The sequence below is a fragment of the Falco rusticolus genome, chromosome 1, assembly GCF_015220075.1.
Source record: "Falco rusticolus isolate bFalRus1 chromosome 1, bFalRus1.pri, whole genome shotgun sequence".
NCBI lineage: Eukaryota > Metazoa > Chordata > Aves > Falconiformes > Falconidae > Falco > Falco rusticolus.
Window position 1 is genome coordinate 50,386,424 of NC_051187.1, and position 16,270 is coordinate 50,402,693.

The 16,270-nt window shown below is 39.5% G+C and overlaps 1 protein-coding gene across 2 annotated transcripts in view; it reads left to right on the forward strand.

Annotated features, from left to right (window-relative positions):
- The window catches only part of GATB (glutamyl-tRNA amidotransferase subunit B), a 43,084-nt gene that overhangs the window by 4,480 nt on the left and 22,334 nt on the right, over positions 1 to 16,270 (forward strand). For both annotated transcript variants that reach the window (XM_037378671.1, XM_037378679.1), the window contains exons 3-5: positions 10,999 to 11,112; positions 14,185 to 14,383; positions 15,418 to 15,540. In XM_037378671.1, coding sequence (XP_037234568.1) covers positions 10,999 to 11,112; positions 14,185 to 14,383; positions 15,418 to 15,540 — 436 coding nt within the window. The remainder of the gene's footprint in view (positions 1 to 10,998; positions 11,113 to 14,184; positions 14,384 to 15,417; positions 15,541 to 16,270) is intronic.

A 16,270-nucleotide genomic window follows, 5' to 3' on the forward strand; every position in this document is an offset into this window, starting at 1 on the left:
TGCTGCTTCACAATGGGCTCAGAAAGAATGGTGATAAAGGGACCTTTTCTGGGTCATTAGTGAGTGTGGGCGTGAGCCTTTGCTGTGGTCTGTACAGAAGGAACACTAGAATAATGTATTTAGCCTTCTTCCATCTTTCCTCTTTACGTTTTCTTTCTGTACTGTAACAGCTTATTTTATGCTTCTGCTGCAAGTAGGCCTTAGGGGGACAATCACAGTGTTAGTGTCGTGGCCGTTTCTCTATGCCGCTCTCATATGTGCCTCTGAGAGACAGGTACGAGCAAGAACAGCTATGCAGGTATGCTCCTCTTTGTCATGAGACAGGAAAAATGATGTGGCAAAGCTTTGATTAAAAATGTAGATTTAGAAGTAGTGAGACTGCATGGCAGATCCCATGCTACTCTGCACACCTTTTGTGCCCTGTGGTGAGGTAGCCCTTCACCACTGGGCCAGATAACATCTTAATCAAATTAGTCTAAGGCTGTCCTCCTCTCCTTGCTTTGGGACTACATATGACTACATAAATTACATTTCATGTAATGAAATGTGCAGGGGCCTGGGTTTTTTTACCTGGTGAATGGACTGGGTAATGGTCTTAGCTTGGTGTATCTAGAGGACCTGTTATAAAGGAAGTAGTATGCTACATGTGGTGGCATATATTACATCATATCTGCAGATTGATCTGAAATTTTTCTAAGGATTCATAAAGTTTGCATTCCCAGTCTGATCTATCCTCTTTGAAAATTCTGAGAATCTTTATAAAGGTAAGAGTGGCCCACAGAAAGAGAATCAATGATTATCTATTCTCATGATTGAGGTGGCTTGCTAAAGGTTAATTATAGCTCAGCCACAGAAATATGAGGGTAGATCTAGTAGCTAAAGGCTGAAATCTTTTTGTCTGTGCTTACTCTTTGTTGCTAGTCATACCAAAAGATGCATGTTTTATGTTTGTCTCCTGCATGACTGAAGTGAAAGCCTGATCCTGTTTCTTTGTAGGCAAGTGTACAAAGAAATAATCTAGGATTTACATAGCCAAGGTTCAAATTAGTTAAATTTGAACGAGTGTTAGCCCTGTAGTCTTAAGTGTTGTGAGATTTTTGATACCTTCTCATGTATTTGAATTTCATTCTCTTCACAGTGTGAACAGCATCTGTTTTCTTTTTTTAAGATAAGTGTTTTCAGAAACACTTGGTAATGATGAAACTCTGTTTCTAATAAAGAAAGGGTAAATACCATCTGACCTCAGAAGAAACAGAGTAGGATCTGTGTTGAACATTGCTGTAGAATATCATATGAAACGCATGATTTTATCTGAATATATGATTTTTTCCTGTTCCACTGGACATCCTTGAGGGCTTGACAGCTCACTCATTGCTGCTATCCTGTACTGAGATCTTCATATCCTCTTGTTTTAAACTTCTTTAGTTTCCACTCTGTAAATAGTGTAGAAGGAAGCATTTGGGTCCTACTGTATCTTCTCTCACTTGTATAATGACAGTCGGGCAATCAGATACGCCTTTTCATGGAAGAAGACAGAGGCTAGAATGGCTATTAGCCCTTGTTCCTTCTGGTATTGTACTGCTGGCAACTTAAACTACAAACGCTGGCTTCTCCAAAGCTGACAAATGTCACTGCAACACTGCGCAGTAGCAGAGAGCATGTGCATCGTGCTGTTGCCTTCCCCACTGCTGTTGCGGTGGTGTGCGATTGAGATGGCTGCCCAGGGACGCGATTCAGTTTGGGGACCTAGAGGGTGCTTTAATTCCTCTGCCTCTGTTGACACTGCATCCATCCTTCGCAGTGGCAGGTACCCAGTGTTTTTCCATATGTCTTGGGTGATAGATTATCAGATTTTATGATGAATTTTAAATGTTATTAATATACAGAATTTACCTGATGCATTTGCTTTCAAAGGCACTGGGAGGTTTGTATAAGGTTTTGGTGGCTCTGTCAGCTATACATATTGGAACAGAAACAGCATTTGAGACCAGAATTTATACTTTACAGCTTGGAACTAAATTTTTTTTGATATCCTATGCCTGTAAAATCTGGTGATTGCAACAGCTGCTTTACCAACTTGTGATTTCAGTTTTGTTTTGACATTCCTGCTAGCATGCATATGAATTTACTCCCTTCTTGTACTACTTTGCTTTGAAAAAAACCTGCTTCTTAGCTTGGCTTTTGATAACTACATTTTTAATTGCACACACACCTTTCTTGGGGAACTGGACAATCTTCTGATCTTTGTATGCATGTTGGTTTAGCTTTCATTATATAAATTTTCTTCTTTTCTTTGAAACCACATGATGCCCAGCTTGCTGTATCCATGAGCTCTCCTCTAAAAATAAATTAGTGGCAGTGCTTGAAGGAAAAAGTGAGTTTATGCTTGTTTTAAACCATTTACTTACATCTGGGTTCACAACAAGCAATTGCTTGTTACTTATTTCAGTAAAATTGTAGGAATTGTACTTTGGGAAAAAAAGAAGATACGGTCATAGAAACTGATGATGCCTTTTTGTTGCAATCCTTTCCTTCCTGACAGCGTTTGGGTTGGTGACATGCATTGTCTCAGGAGTGGTTAACAGTCTTTGGTTGCTCACAGAGTCCCAGCTTGCTGGATTTGCAGTCCCAGTAAGCCTCTGGAAAGAAAATCCCATGTGATTTAGAAAAAAACTAGAGGAGTGTAATAGGCTTTCAAACCATTCCTGCCTGAGATTGGCTTCCTTTGCAGTTCATAGACCCTTAGATTTCTGAGTGCATGGTGGGTTAAAGCCTACGTAATTTCAAGCTATTAATCAGTTCAACACTGTTGTACTGGTCAGGAGAGGTTTTTGAAAGATGAGGAAGGCCTGCTTCAGGAAACTTTCAGAGCTGGGTTGTGGTGCTGGTTATTCCTCATTCTATTTCTTCCTCCTCCATAGGATCATTCACAGCCCCAGGGTTACCTGCAGGACTAGTCTCCTTCACTGGGGTCTGAGAAGTGTTTTACTTCCTCAGTTACTGAGTGTTGCTTAGCTCAACTGCATTTCATACTTAACTGTAAATGCCATTTTTCTGGAGACACCCCTGCTTTTGTTCTTTGAAGTATTTGGTGGCATTTGTTGCTCTTCTCCTTGAAGGAGTCCCCTGTAAGCTTTTCTCTTGCTTTTTGCTGTGAGAGGTTCTGACATGCATTTTGAGTTTTCTAATCTCTTTGTCAAGGCTAACAACTCCTGTAGGGCTTTGTCTCCTTAGTACCTCAGTAACTATTGAGCTCTGTTTCTGTTCTTGTTGGCTTTCGGGTTTGTCCTTAACAGGTCCCTCTGGCTGATGTAAGCTTCCAATTAGAATGGCATTGAGTTCATAAAACATCTTGCTATCACCTATTTCAGTAGATCCTTCAGTGCATCAGTGATGTTATCTGTGTATTTTCTCTTATCTCCTTTTGTGTTGTTTTTTGGGTTTTTTTTTTATTGCTTTACTTTTTGCTTTAAACAGATATTGTTCTGCTCTTAGTTGGGAGCAGAAGTTTGCAGTATGTTGTTTCCTTGCTTGCACACAGTTCTGTTACTACAGTTACTGTGCCATCTTTGATACTTTTGGACAGAACAAGCATTGCATGACAGCTAGACTGAAATTGCTGCTGAAATGCCCATTAAGCTTTTTGCAGTAGTTTTTCTTAGTGGGCTGGGAATGTATTTTAGGTTCAAACCGTGAGGGGATTTTTTGGGACAAATTTCTGTTACTTCTGTTATCAGTCACTATATATGCTCTGGCATCCTTAAGTGTTTGTTTTAATTTTCTGTCAGTATGTAGAGAAACAGTCTGGTTCCAGGTGACTCCCTTTGAGGAAATCCAAGGTATTATATTGTATATGTGTGTATGGAAGCAGTGCTCTGTTATGCAGAAGTTTCTGTGACAAAGATGGTTCTACCAGTTTCTTAGCATTTTAACTTTGCAAACTGACATCTTGCTTCTCTGTTCTTAACAATTTTTCTTTAAAGAGATTTTTCATTGAAAGGTACTTGGGAAACATTGCCCAACAGTAATGACAGGTAATCGTAGACAGGGTCTTTGTGCTCTTCATGGTTAGCTGTCTTGTGTGTAATGTTGCGTAACTGTCAGGTTTATGTATTTTGTTTGAAACTTATCTTGGTGCAATTAGGCTGGAATTGCTTCCTGGAGTAAAATGACTTTTTTTTCTTTGAGTTCTCTCTGATTATCAGCCACCTTGCCACCTTAAATATATTATGACTGTGTATTTGATTTTGAGAGGATTATGTAAGCCTCTGCAACTGTTGTTTATTAGTTACATGTGCAAATTATGCCACTGCAATCATTGTTTTCTGTACAGAACTGCTAGTTTTGCAATTTCGCTGCAAAGTCCACCCAGTTTTGCCTGCAAAAAAGTTGTAGAGGTTTATATGAATATATTAGCAAGCACATGAAGAAGAAATGAGCAGTTGAGTCCCTTCTGCCCTCTAATCTCAGCTTTATTTGGGCTGCTGCTATTCGGAGATTTGTGGCACTTTATACTCAGTTTCGGATGTTTGATGAAATGGGAGAAGGTGGGGGAACCATGAAGGAGAGAGTGTTGAGGTCACTCTTTAGGAAAAACAAACTAGGGCAATTATTTATAGGAAATTAGTCTTTGTTGGTTCTGCTGTTCCAGAACAACTTTGTTAATGCAACAAGTCTTGCAAAAATCTATTAAGAAAGCAAACTAAAATTCTTTGGTTTTATGTCACCTATTGTTTCCCTGAATTAGTATATCCTTGTCTCTGTGTGTGATAGACCACTTCTGGTGTATTCTCAATTTGTATGCTAATGCTCTCTTAAGGGATCTGGGTCAGCCTGGACAGAGAGATGGTTACCTCTCTGGGGGGCAAATAAGCATGTTTTAGGAGATGGCAAATGGAGGAAAAAGGAATGAGGGAGTCAACAAAGGAATGGGAGTTTTTAGTGTGTGTTTAGCATGCATTCTAAGACACACAAAGATTGTGAGAAGGAGCAGAGGGCAGATAGGCAAGACTTAGAGATTATAGAAAATGACAGTCAATATATATCAAAGGTCAAAATTTGTTACAACTCAGAAAACCACAGGGCAGGTCCTTACCAGGCCTGCAAGCAAAGGACTGTCTGCAAGGATAAACGGGGCAGGAGTTGGTTTATAAACTTATTCTGCCCTAAGTGTTATGAATTTTCTCTATTTAACAAGTTAAACAATCTAGGTTATATTAAAGGCGGCAAATGTTATGTATGTTTAAATGCCTTTTTTTTTTTAGCTTTTTTTCATGGGACTCAGTATAGGAAAAAAGGTCTGAGAAGATCCACCTCAGAGCTCTGATTGACTTTGGATTTGATCCCATTCTTTAACTTAGGTTTTAGCCATTGCTCAGTCCCCTACCACCAGAGGCAGTGAAGTGTTTTCACTGGATCTTTCTGTATTTAACTTGTCCTGGATCAGATACCATCAGCAATGATTAAAATTTCAAAATTTCATTGGCATAAGAGAGGGAGCATCCTTATGACAGGTCAAAAAAAGACATGTGGCAGATGCAGAAGACTGCCGTCAACGGGGAGGGCATGGATGTTAAGAGAGATACTGGACTTCTTGATAGGAACACCGTAGAAACACAGTGTTTGATTGTAGGTATCATGAACCATTGTATCGCTATTGCATTGTTCTGTCTTCCCTGTGGGTTCTCCTGCTTGGAACTAGTTCTGCGTGGTAGAAGTTTATTTTGTTTTAGCTGCTGCTGATGGGATCTGAGACACAAAGATAACTGGTTTGAGGCAATGGGACTGGATCAGCTGCTTCCCTGCCACCCCAGAAAATGGCTTTATTCCATTAAGCACTTTGCCCACATGGTGGTCTGAATGGATTTTTCCTTCTGTAGATTTTATTATTTCTTTTTAGCAACGCTCATTCTTAAAGAGCTGAAAACCCCAGAGGTCAGTCAGTATTTATATGGCTTTGTATCTGATGATACCTTCCGGTTGTTCTTGCTTCAGGGATCAGCATTTCTCTGTATTGCTGCTGAATTTTTCTAGTCATCACTGACACTGGAATGTGCTTCCTTCAGTTCTGAGCCTTCTGGTATGAGCTCTTGGACTAGCTCTTCTGCTTCAAAGAGAGTTGCCCTCTTACTCTTTGAGCACACATAAAGTAACGTGTTTGGCAGCTGGGTACTTCTTAAAATGTCAGAGTTGCATGGTTTTAAGATATGACTTGAATGAGTGTGTGCTGCATCATCGCAAAGCCAACTTTGCCACCAGACGTTAGGAATAATATTAAGTTTTGTATAGCTGCATATATCTTTGGTACCAGACTTCAGAAACACAAAGTTATAAAATATATTAAGGTAAATAAAATATATTTAGACCACCCCCACCCACCCCCAATTCCTTAGCTGCTTCATCTTCTCAGTTGCCACGTTGTTCTCTTTTCTTAAGCTGGAATCTCTTTCTATTAATCTGAGAACGAATTTTAAAATGTCTGGTGCTTCCTCCCCTACTCTGTTGCCCCTTTCCTTAGGAATAAGAACATAATGGTCCTATGAGGGCAGGGAATATACTGTGAAGTAGATGCTGGACTGAAATGCAGAAGACCCTAAACTGAAGCTGGCCAGCTATTTACATTTCCCCTGCAGTTAAAGACCTCTGGTTTTGGAACATATGGGCTGTTTGCAGACCAAACAAATGACAAGACTTAGATTGGCTTATTTTGTAAATTTTTTACTGAATGCTTAGAGGGCTCTGATTGTACACCTGTTGAAATAAATGGGTCATTTGGGAAATGGTTAGCTCTTCATTTATTGTAATGTATATTCTGTACATGCAGAGTTATAAGGCAGTTACGCCCTTCTGTGTGTGTGGGAGGATGCCAAGGAAGAATGCTGCATTGAAGTACTCATCTGCAGTGTCAGACTGAATAGTCTCAATTATATTTGGACTAAGAAGATATGAGTAGTTTGAAGTTTAACTTACTGCACTTCAAAGAACCATATATTGGAGCAAGTTGATACTTTTATATGGCTTCAATAGGAAGACTGAATATATCCATTAGTGGAAGCAAATAAGAATCAGTGATAGGAAATGGGAGTACTGGGAAATATGATTAGATATATCTGTTGAGGTGTCTAAAAATTACTGCCTGGTCTACAGAGAGCTGGTTAAGTACATTGCACTACTACCTTCTTCCAGCTGTTACTTTCGATGAAAAGCAGCTAAAATTAAATGTTTCTTAAATAAACAGTCCTGTAGTTAATCTGATTAATGCTGATTTCTTCATGATTAGAAGTAGGAATGAAGGTCTTAAGACAGCCAGTTAATGTGAATTCTACTTTGCTAAAATGTGTGACCTAGAATGAAAAACTTCTAAAATTTCCAGGGGATTATTTTGATTTTACTGTTTTGAGTACTAGGAATACTTTGTTCCATAACTTGGGCTTCTTGGGTGCCACTGTTACGACAAAGATTTCTTTTCTTTTTTTTTTTTTAAAAGGTAGCAAAAATAAACTTTTTCCAGGAGAGAGATCTAGATGTTTCTTCTCCCCCTCTGCCCCAATTATCCTATATAATACTCATTAGCAAAACAAGCCTACGTACTCTCTTTAAAATGTAAAAATGATCATTTACTAAATATAGAAACATATCTCTTCACCTAAAAGGGGGCCAGCTTTCTTTAATGTATTAATATAAGGAGTAAACCTGCTGTTAAAGAAAAAGCTGTTAAAAAATTGCTTTTGGTGGGAATTTGTGCCATTGAAGATACTGTGTTAGTTTTGAATAGCTATTGAATAGTCTTGCATTTGAAACGAAGGTCTTGACTAAACTGACCTTGCAAATAAAGATCATAAATTTCTGAAAGGAGTCTTTCCACTTGTGAACTAGATGTAAAGAATAGACGAGTACTGGAAAAAGGGAGCTCTTGGTTGGTTTGTTCTTTCATTCCTCTAACACGCAGTTACCATGGTGCTCTAGCAGGATAGTGTAGCAGGCTACAAGGAAAATGGTGCTGGTGTTGTGGTGGCATTGTTAAGGTTTTTCATGAGTTTCCAATACAAACAATTAACATTTCCTTTTGTGATAGCTCTCTAGGATTTTCTTTGAATACCTAGGAGAGCTGCTTCCATTTTAGAAGGCCAGAAATTTAAGAAGGCTTTATACGCCATTGTGTTTTGTCCATAGCTACTGCAGAAACTACATAGCTTGCTTTCAAGGCCAGCACTTTGCTGACATACCAGACTGGTATTTTGTCAGTTCAAGCCAGTAATACAAATCTTTGGTGCTAGCCAAAGCTGTCAACATAGTAACAGCTTACTGCATCAACAAGCTTGGAGAACTTCTTCTAGGTCATTAGTATGGGAAGTTTCACATACTGAATTGATGTTTATCGCTGCAGATTATTTGAAAAGCTAGGCTTGTTTGAAGGAAGGCTAGCTGTTTGCTTAAACAGGTCTGCTTTATGTGCACAGCTTTGATCACTGGAATGGGTGGTAGTAGTCACTTCAGAAATGGAGCAATATTAAACAGGAAAGTTTAGGTTTTTCAGCAAGTAAAGTGTCATTGGGGGGGGACAGGGGATGACAAGGGGGGGGGGGGGATTTGTTTGGGGTTTGTGGGGTTTTTTTAAGAGTCAAACAGGACCCAGGAAGCAGATCAGTGTGGCAGACATCTCAGTATGCCATAGTGGGAAAGACCTGCTTTGCAATGACTTTTATCACCACAGAGTTTGATGAAGAGGTAGCACAGGAAGTGGTACTGTTGAATTGAGAAATGGTGCATATACAGTGTTTCGGCTAGTATGACCCGGTATACTGGGGACACGTATATATTCCAGTCATTTAAATGCTTAGTAATGCTACATAGAAAGTAATCAATATGTCCATGTTTATGCCAGATTTTCCCCAGAGCCACCAAAATGGTTCATCAGTAGTAGTGCAAAAGGTTCTCACTTTTATTATGTGGTAATTACTTCTTTCACCTCAAAACAATGTTATCCCTTAGGGTGATGAGTAAGAGACACTCTGCCTTGTTGGAAGCAAAAACTGAAGAGGGAGTGCTCAAAGGCAGTAGTTGTGTAACCATTAGCTAAATTCCACCTGCGTTTGAAGAATGTTATGAGGCTCTAACCGACTGTGACTCAGGAGTTGGGTTTTGTCACATTTCCAGTTAAAATCAGTAAAACTGGTTTCTGGTAACCACTTGTTAAAGGCTGACTGGCATGGTCCTCCTTAATTTGTAAAGCTTAGATTTGTAAATCTGTAAAGAACAGGATTGTGCCATAAGGCTTTAGTAGGAGCAAATTCTGCCTGTGTATTTAGAAATTTTATATTTTCAACATTGAACAATATGACTAGCACTGTTTCAGGCTTCATTAAATGGTAGAAAAAAATTGTATCTTGTACTGTCTGGAAGCATTTAATTGTTGAAAGCAGGAGCATGTACTACATAATGAACTGCAGCTATGATACTAAAATAAATAAATATTTCATAGTTACCAATTCTGATTTAGATTACAGTCAGATCTAATTGTGCTCATTTTGCTGCAGATCAGTATTTCAAAGGGAAATTGTTGTTCCTTTTCTCTTGTTTAAAATTTGCTTTATGTATCTTTTAAATTTTTTTAATAAGTATGCCCAAACAGATGATGTGTTCTAGTTAGCCATATATAGCTACACTAAAGATATTGAAAGTTCCCTTGTTAAATGTCTTAAAAATTTAATTTCTTGTCTGTATAACCAATTTTTAAGTTTCTGTTACATGAAGAGTTTCTCCTATTTTCTCTTATTATTTTTATTTTTGAAATATTAGATGAGTAAAGCAAAGAGAATCCTTTTCCAGCTGAAGATACACAACAATGCAGAATGTGCAGCAGTTCATTCTGTTTTCAGAAATCGGGCTAGAGAATAGAAAAAGCAAATACTGTCAGAAACATTGAAGAAAACATTATTTAAGCTTTCTATGTTCTGGTCAATGCAGATGAATCTTTTACATAATGTGCCCCTTTAATGGTCTTGCTGGAAATTGACTTCTTGGCAGCTGTACAGTGCAGAATAAGATGGGTAAAATTCTCTTCCTGTTTCAAAATATTGCAAGTGTGAGCATGTCAGAGTTGTGCTAAGACAAATTCAGTCTTTTTTTTTTTTCTTTTCAGTTTTATCCATTTGATGTTAGTTAAACCAACTGTTAAATTAATGAGAGCACATTTGAAAAAAACCCTAACTTTGAAGCATTGCTTGTTAGTACCTTTTTGAGTGGAATTTTCTTTCTCCTCTGGATCCTGACCCTGCTGAGGAGATAGAAGGGTGTGGAGTGATAGGTCCATGGTGAGAAACTGCATTTCACTCTTCTGTTCCTTCATGAAGGCCTTGCTGGGTCTTCAGATCACATGGCATTCTCCAAGAACCTTAATCCCATGAGTTACCTGGGTACTGGAAATGCATGTATACTTGTAGCCATAGGATAAATTGATGTCTCTTTGGTTCTGTTTTAGCAAAGCATATAAATATGCTGAATTTCATCCTGGTTAAGCAAAGCATTGAAATCTATGTGTAGATACTAATGAATTCACTGATTCTGTGGTTACAGGTGTTCTGAAGTGTTTTACTGAAATGGCACTGCAGTTCCTAATGCAAATCCCCTGTGCTTCCAGTTCCCAGTATGAGTTGACAGCTGGTTACAAGTCAATTACCATTTGCTGTGATTTGTCTCTTGCACCCTCGAAGATTCAGAAGTACTGGAATGTTTGCAAAAGTAGCAAGCCAGAACAGTGCACATCTCCTTATGTGGCATGACAAAACAACTGAATGGCTTGTTATTTCATCTTAAAGCTTTGCAGATTTGTAGCTATGATGACTTTAATGATGAATAAGAACTACCCACGCAGGGAAAGAGATCTAATGGTGGCCGAAGGCAAGCAAAATTGAATATATGCTCCATGTAAGGCAACGTGTGGGAGACGTTTGTTACATACTGAGTATCTGAGCAAAGACATGTGCCATGTTTCCTTAGGTTCTCAACAGGAGATGTGTAGAAGCAGCAGTGATGACAGGCCTGGCACTCAACTGCAGCATAAACAAGAAGTCCTTGTTTGACAGAAAACACTATTTCTATGCAGATCTGCCTGTAAGTATGTGCTATAGCTGGTGTCTTTACGACTCTAGGAAAGGACAAGTTGGAGTACGGATGGCAATAAGGGATAAGAGAGGAGATGCTTTTTCTGTTTTCAGTGTTCTGCTAACCCCAACAGGATGCAGTGCTGTACTGTGATGAATAGACAGCTGTAACCTGGTGCTCACTGATTGAATATGATTGCTGACTCCTTGCTTAGCTGCATGATTCCAGTAGCTTAATGTAATTGAATTGGGAGCTGGAGCTGCTTTGCCCCTTAAGTTCTCTGTTCCTGGTGTTGAGTACTAATTGTTAGGGTAAAAGCAGTCTGATAATAGTGCTTCATTTAAAGTGAACGCATAACAAACACAGATTCTAGTGGTATAAACATGATAGTGTCTTTTTCCTGTGTGCTTAGGGACCTAAAAATATTTAATTTCCCATTAAAACTTTCTCAGTCAGTAATTGCAATAAGTTAAAAAAAAAATTATAAACTGAGTCTTTGCAGTATGGTTTGTTGGTAGCTTTCATGTTGGGTAGAAGGTGTCACTGGAAGTCAAATGCATTTTGCTGCACTTGATATGGGTGTAGAAATACTGAAATAATTGAAGAACCTGATTTCCATCATTGCAACTGGATACAGCAGTGTTTGAGCCTTTAATTCATTTTTAATGAAATTAAACCTTTCTAATTTAAAACATTTTTTTTTCTGTCAGCTTATTTGTACTGAATGTTTAGTTTAACACTAACCTGTCAAAGAGAAGACACTAGTTTTACTTCTCTGATTTTGAGGTGAGGATCTGATAACTGTTAAAAGAAAAAAATCTGTTTTATCTGTGGAAGGTGAGGCATGTTAGCTTACCCTCTCTTTAGGTGAGGTGTCCTGGACATCCGGAGAAGCAGAGTCAGAGATTTCACAGGTCCCTTATTAATTGTGTAGAGATGCTGTATTATGAATCAGACTACTTTCTCTCCCACTCTTTTATTCAGGCATTGGAAATATTTTGAAGTTACACAAAACATATTCAAATAGAATTGCTTCCCACCTTAGAAAGAGAATGGAATTATAATTGTCCACTGGAGGCCTGGATCCTCAGGAGAGAGAGATTTCTATTCTGTTTTCTTCTAGGCTGGGAACTTTCTGTGAAGTTGATGTAATTAGTGATTTTGTTTCTGGGGATAAATTTGATAGTATTTCTGAGCCATTAAGAGGCCCTTTTGTTGGAGGCTCTGTAGTAAACTACTGGGAATGTGAAACACAAAACTTAGCAGTTTGAATTGCCAATACTTTTTTTCCCTCTACTTGTAAAACTATCTTAAAGCCCATTTCCAGACCTGGAGAGAACAAAGTGAAATAACAGAAAATAAACATGACTTTCAGTGTTCCATGACACATCATAAAGAAACACCAAAAATATTACAGATTTGTTTGCAAGCTACCTCTGCTGCTTCTGCTGTTAAACTGAAAACAATCTCTCATATTCTTGTGATGTCTGCTGCATAGAAGCTGTATGGAAGAATGTTGTCGTAGGAAAGAAACCACAGACAAGTGTTTAGAGGAGAAGACAGGTGGAAGAAGGTACATACAGCACCAGGTGGGCTGCTGTTGTCTGCAGGCATGAGTTACAGGATCCTCTGGTCAGATAAGCATGGAAATTGGTCAAGGAAATGCTGACACATTTTATTAGCTTGAAACATGTAACTCTGGCTTTCTGCCGACTGACCTCTGCAGTTTAAGCGTTGACAGTAAACTGCATCTCATAGTGAAACAGTCTGGTCAGGAACCCTGTAATAAGATGCAGAGTTTAGGCTAATGAGCTGTACAGAACAGATAGAATAAATCCAGCTCTTACGGTTGTTTGACAATGGGATTATTGTTACTCTTGAAAATGGGACTTTGGATAGGAAATGGGATTCTTGTTATTTATTGTCACTTACTATTTCAGGCTTTTAAAATAATCATTTTAATGGGAAGTTTTAGGAGATGGGAATAGCTGTGTGATTAGCATAGGCTGCATAGTCAGTTATTTTATTTTTCTTATAGTGATTATGGCTAGAAGGTCATGCACTTCACTGCATATATAAATGGAGCTGTTCCCAGGGCCAGACCATTGTTTTCCATTCCAGTGCACTGTCACCATCTCTACATTTTAGAGTAAGCTTGCCCTCCCTGCAAAATATGCAAATGCTCCTCCCAATTCATTACAATCTGGCAGGGTTGTTTTTTTGTTCTTTTTTTTTTTTTAATTCTCACTACTGGGCACATGCACAGGGCAGGAAAGAGGAAGAGATGGGCAACCTACTTCAACAGAGTGACTGATTCCCTTCTGCGTTTTTACATCATTGCAGTTATGCCAATACCTTGTCACTGACAGCCTGTTTTCTGGCTAGCAGTTTCACCTTTGAGTGGAGTCCCAGGCATGAGGTGGCATTTATCAGCTGTGTGCCTTATGTGAGGTTGTTGTGCCTATCTTTTAAATTGCTACGTTAATGAAATTGAGCTTCCTCATTTTCTTGATTTCCACCTCCTCCCCCATTCCCTCTCCCTCTCCTCCCCTCTAATGAGTAAAGTTCTGAACAGGCAGAGAGGGATATTCAGCTTAATGGAAGGATGAGTGATAGCCCCAGCTTGAGGATGGAGGTACGATAACTGGCTTCAGACAAGATTTGACATGATCATGGAACCACAGGTATGGAAGAACCTCTCCTGGTCCCATTTCCTGCCTCAGGGTGGTGTTACTGAAATGTATGTCATCCTTAGCAAGTGGTTGTGCAGCTGCGTCTTGATTATTTCTGCATATAGGATCTTACACTTGCCTGTATTGAGGAGTGCTCCTATTTTTCCCAGACCACCAGCTTCTCACAGTTCCATGGAATTCTAGACCCATCTTCTAACTTGCTTCCTTTCCAGCTAAGCAAAAGAGCTTCTGAATTTACATGTGCATGTGTTCTGTTCTCTAATAGGTCATTATGGAAGTTGTTGCATTTTCAGTTTTGTTCTTAGTCTATAATATTTGCACTTACCCGTGCCCCTGCTTTCTGTAAAGTTAATGTTTTATTTGACTGTAAAGCTAATTTTGTTGACAGGCTGGCTATCAAATCACTCAACAAAGAGTTCCCATTGCGGTGAATGGAAGTCTGTCATACAGTCTCTGTACAGGCAAAAAAATGAGCCAGATGGTGACCAAAACTGTGAGGATTAAACAAATTCAGTTGGAGCAAGACAGTGGAAAGAGTCTTCATGATGACACAAGGAGTCAGACTCTCGTTGACTTGAATAGGGCTGGTAGGCTTGGATTGTTTTCCCATTTTTCTCCTCCTTTCTGTGTGAGATGAGTCTTTAATGGGAAATGGATGACAGGGAACAGGTGAAAAATAAAAGTAGTTTGATGTCTCTTTCCTTGAAAACAAATATTCATCAAAGTTACCATTACGCTTGAAGCAGGGGAATACTTGAATTTTTCAGTGGCCAGTGGACCTTTCCCATGGCTGTTTGTTGATGGCAATTGGCAGTAGCAAGTTAGAAATCTGTTGGCTTCAGTTTGCTCAGAACTCTGTCAGTCACATACAGCCTCTCAGCTATTTAAGCTCTTGCCACTGAGTGTGTTGTTAAAAAAAAAAAGTCACAGACCTAGTGAATCAAGTTTGTGTATAGAAGGAGCAGCTGTTGGAATTTGTCAGTGCATTAGTCAGACATTGCTTTTAATTATTAGCTTCAAAAAAAACCACCCAACCAACAGATTTTTGTCTTTAAACTTTGAAATTCTAGAAGGAATGAACCAAATTAGCACCCAACAGGGGCAGCAACCTGGCTGGCCTAGCCCAACTGGGGCAAGTGCTCCGGTGTCCATTGGAGTTAAGGGCTGTGGTTGCTCATATTCTTTGAAAGCGTGATCTTGAAGCTAAAAACTAGACTACATGTGTTTACAGCTCTGTCCCAAAATTTGTTTTAAGATAAATAAATTTGAACTTAGAATTGGCTTGGCTTTAAATGGGAGTTCTCCTAGAGAAAGGCAGAAGAGGAGTGTGTCCTTCTGATCTGCATGTCATCAAAGGGTGGGGAATTGTCTGCGGTTTGTCTGTTCCTTTAAAAAAATAAGAGGAAAAATTTTTATAGCAGTCTGCAGCTAGGCCCATAGTGACAGTTACTAAATAATACATAGATTGAGGTTTTTGGGGTTTTTTTTGTTTTGTTTTTTTGGGTTTGTTTTTTTTTTTTCCAAAAAAAGCCCAAGTGCTTTCATGTGTTTAGCCCGTTGCACTCTAATGTGCCAAGATCAAAAGCTATTGTTGAAAATCTCCTGTCTTTCTCCCTGATAGGAGTGGGCCTCATGGAGGTTGTCATGGAGCCTGATATGTGCTGTGGGGAAGAAGCAGCTGCAGCAGTCAGAGAGCTTCAGCTCATTCTTCAAACACTTGGGAGCAGCCAGGCAGTCATGGCAGGTACTGAAGGGGGAAGGGCGTGCTCCCTTGTCACCGGTAATTCCCTGCATTTGCAGGAGCTTTGCAGCTTCTGGTTATTTTGCTCTGTGGTTGCTTATAATGCATAGCTTTTTCTAGCTGTTGTTTTTACAATCCTCAGAGCCTGTCCTAATGCCTGCCATGCTTCAGATGTCCTTGTGGGCCTGCCTCCATCTGCAGAGCTTTGCAGTGCTAGATTTTATATTGCCTCACAGTAACATTGCAGGATAAACCGAGGCAGGAAGGAATGTCCCTGGGGTTCTTGTGTGGTGTTTCTCTCAGCCCTCATCTTGCTTGCCACAGCACTGTAGCACAGAATATCTGTGTTTAGGATTAGCTGTAGAATACATGTCACGTAAGGGGCAAAGCAGTGGGAGCATGGATCATCTTGTAAGTTGTATGTCAGGTCTCAGCTAGTCATAAAATGGGTGTAGGCAGTAAACTTGTGCTGGTATCATGGGAGATACGGAGTAAACAACATCGCATAGCAGACGTGGGTGCTGGGGTTAATTTAAGAACCAGCAAGACTGAAGATTTTACCCTGCTTGATCATTTCACACGCTCGCTTTGCCTTTCCCTCACTTCCAGCATTATGTTCACTAGGTCTCAGTTTCTCTTCTGACTAGGAAGATCACTGCTGGTCTGGGGTGGCGGGCAAGAAAACTGTGCTGTGCAGCAGGCTTGCGGATACTGGTCTGAGGTGTCTGAGACC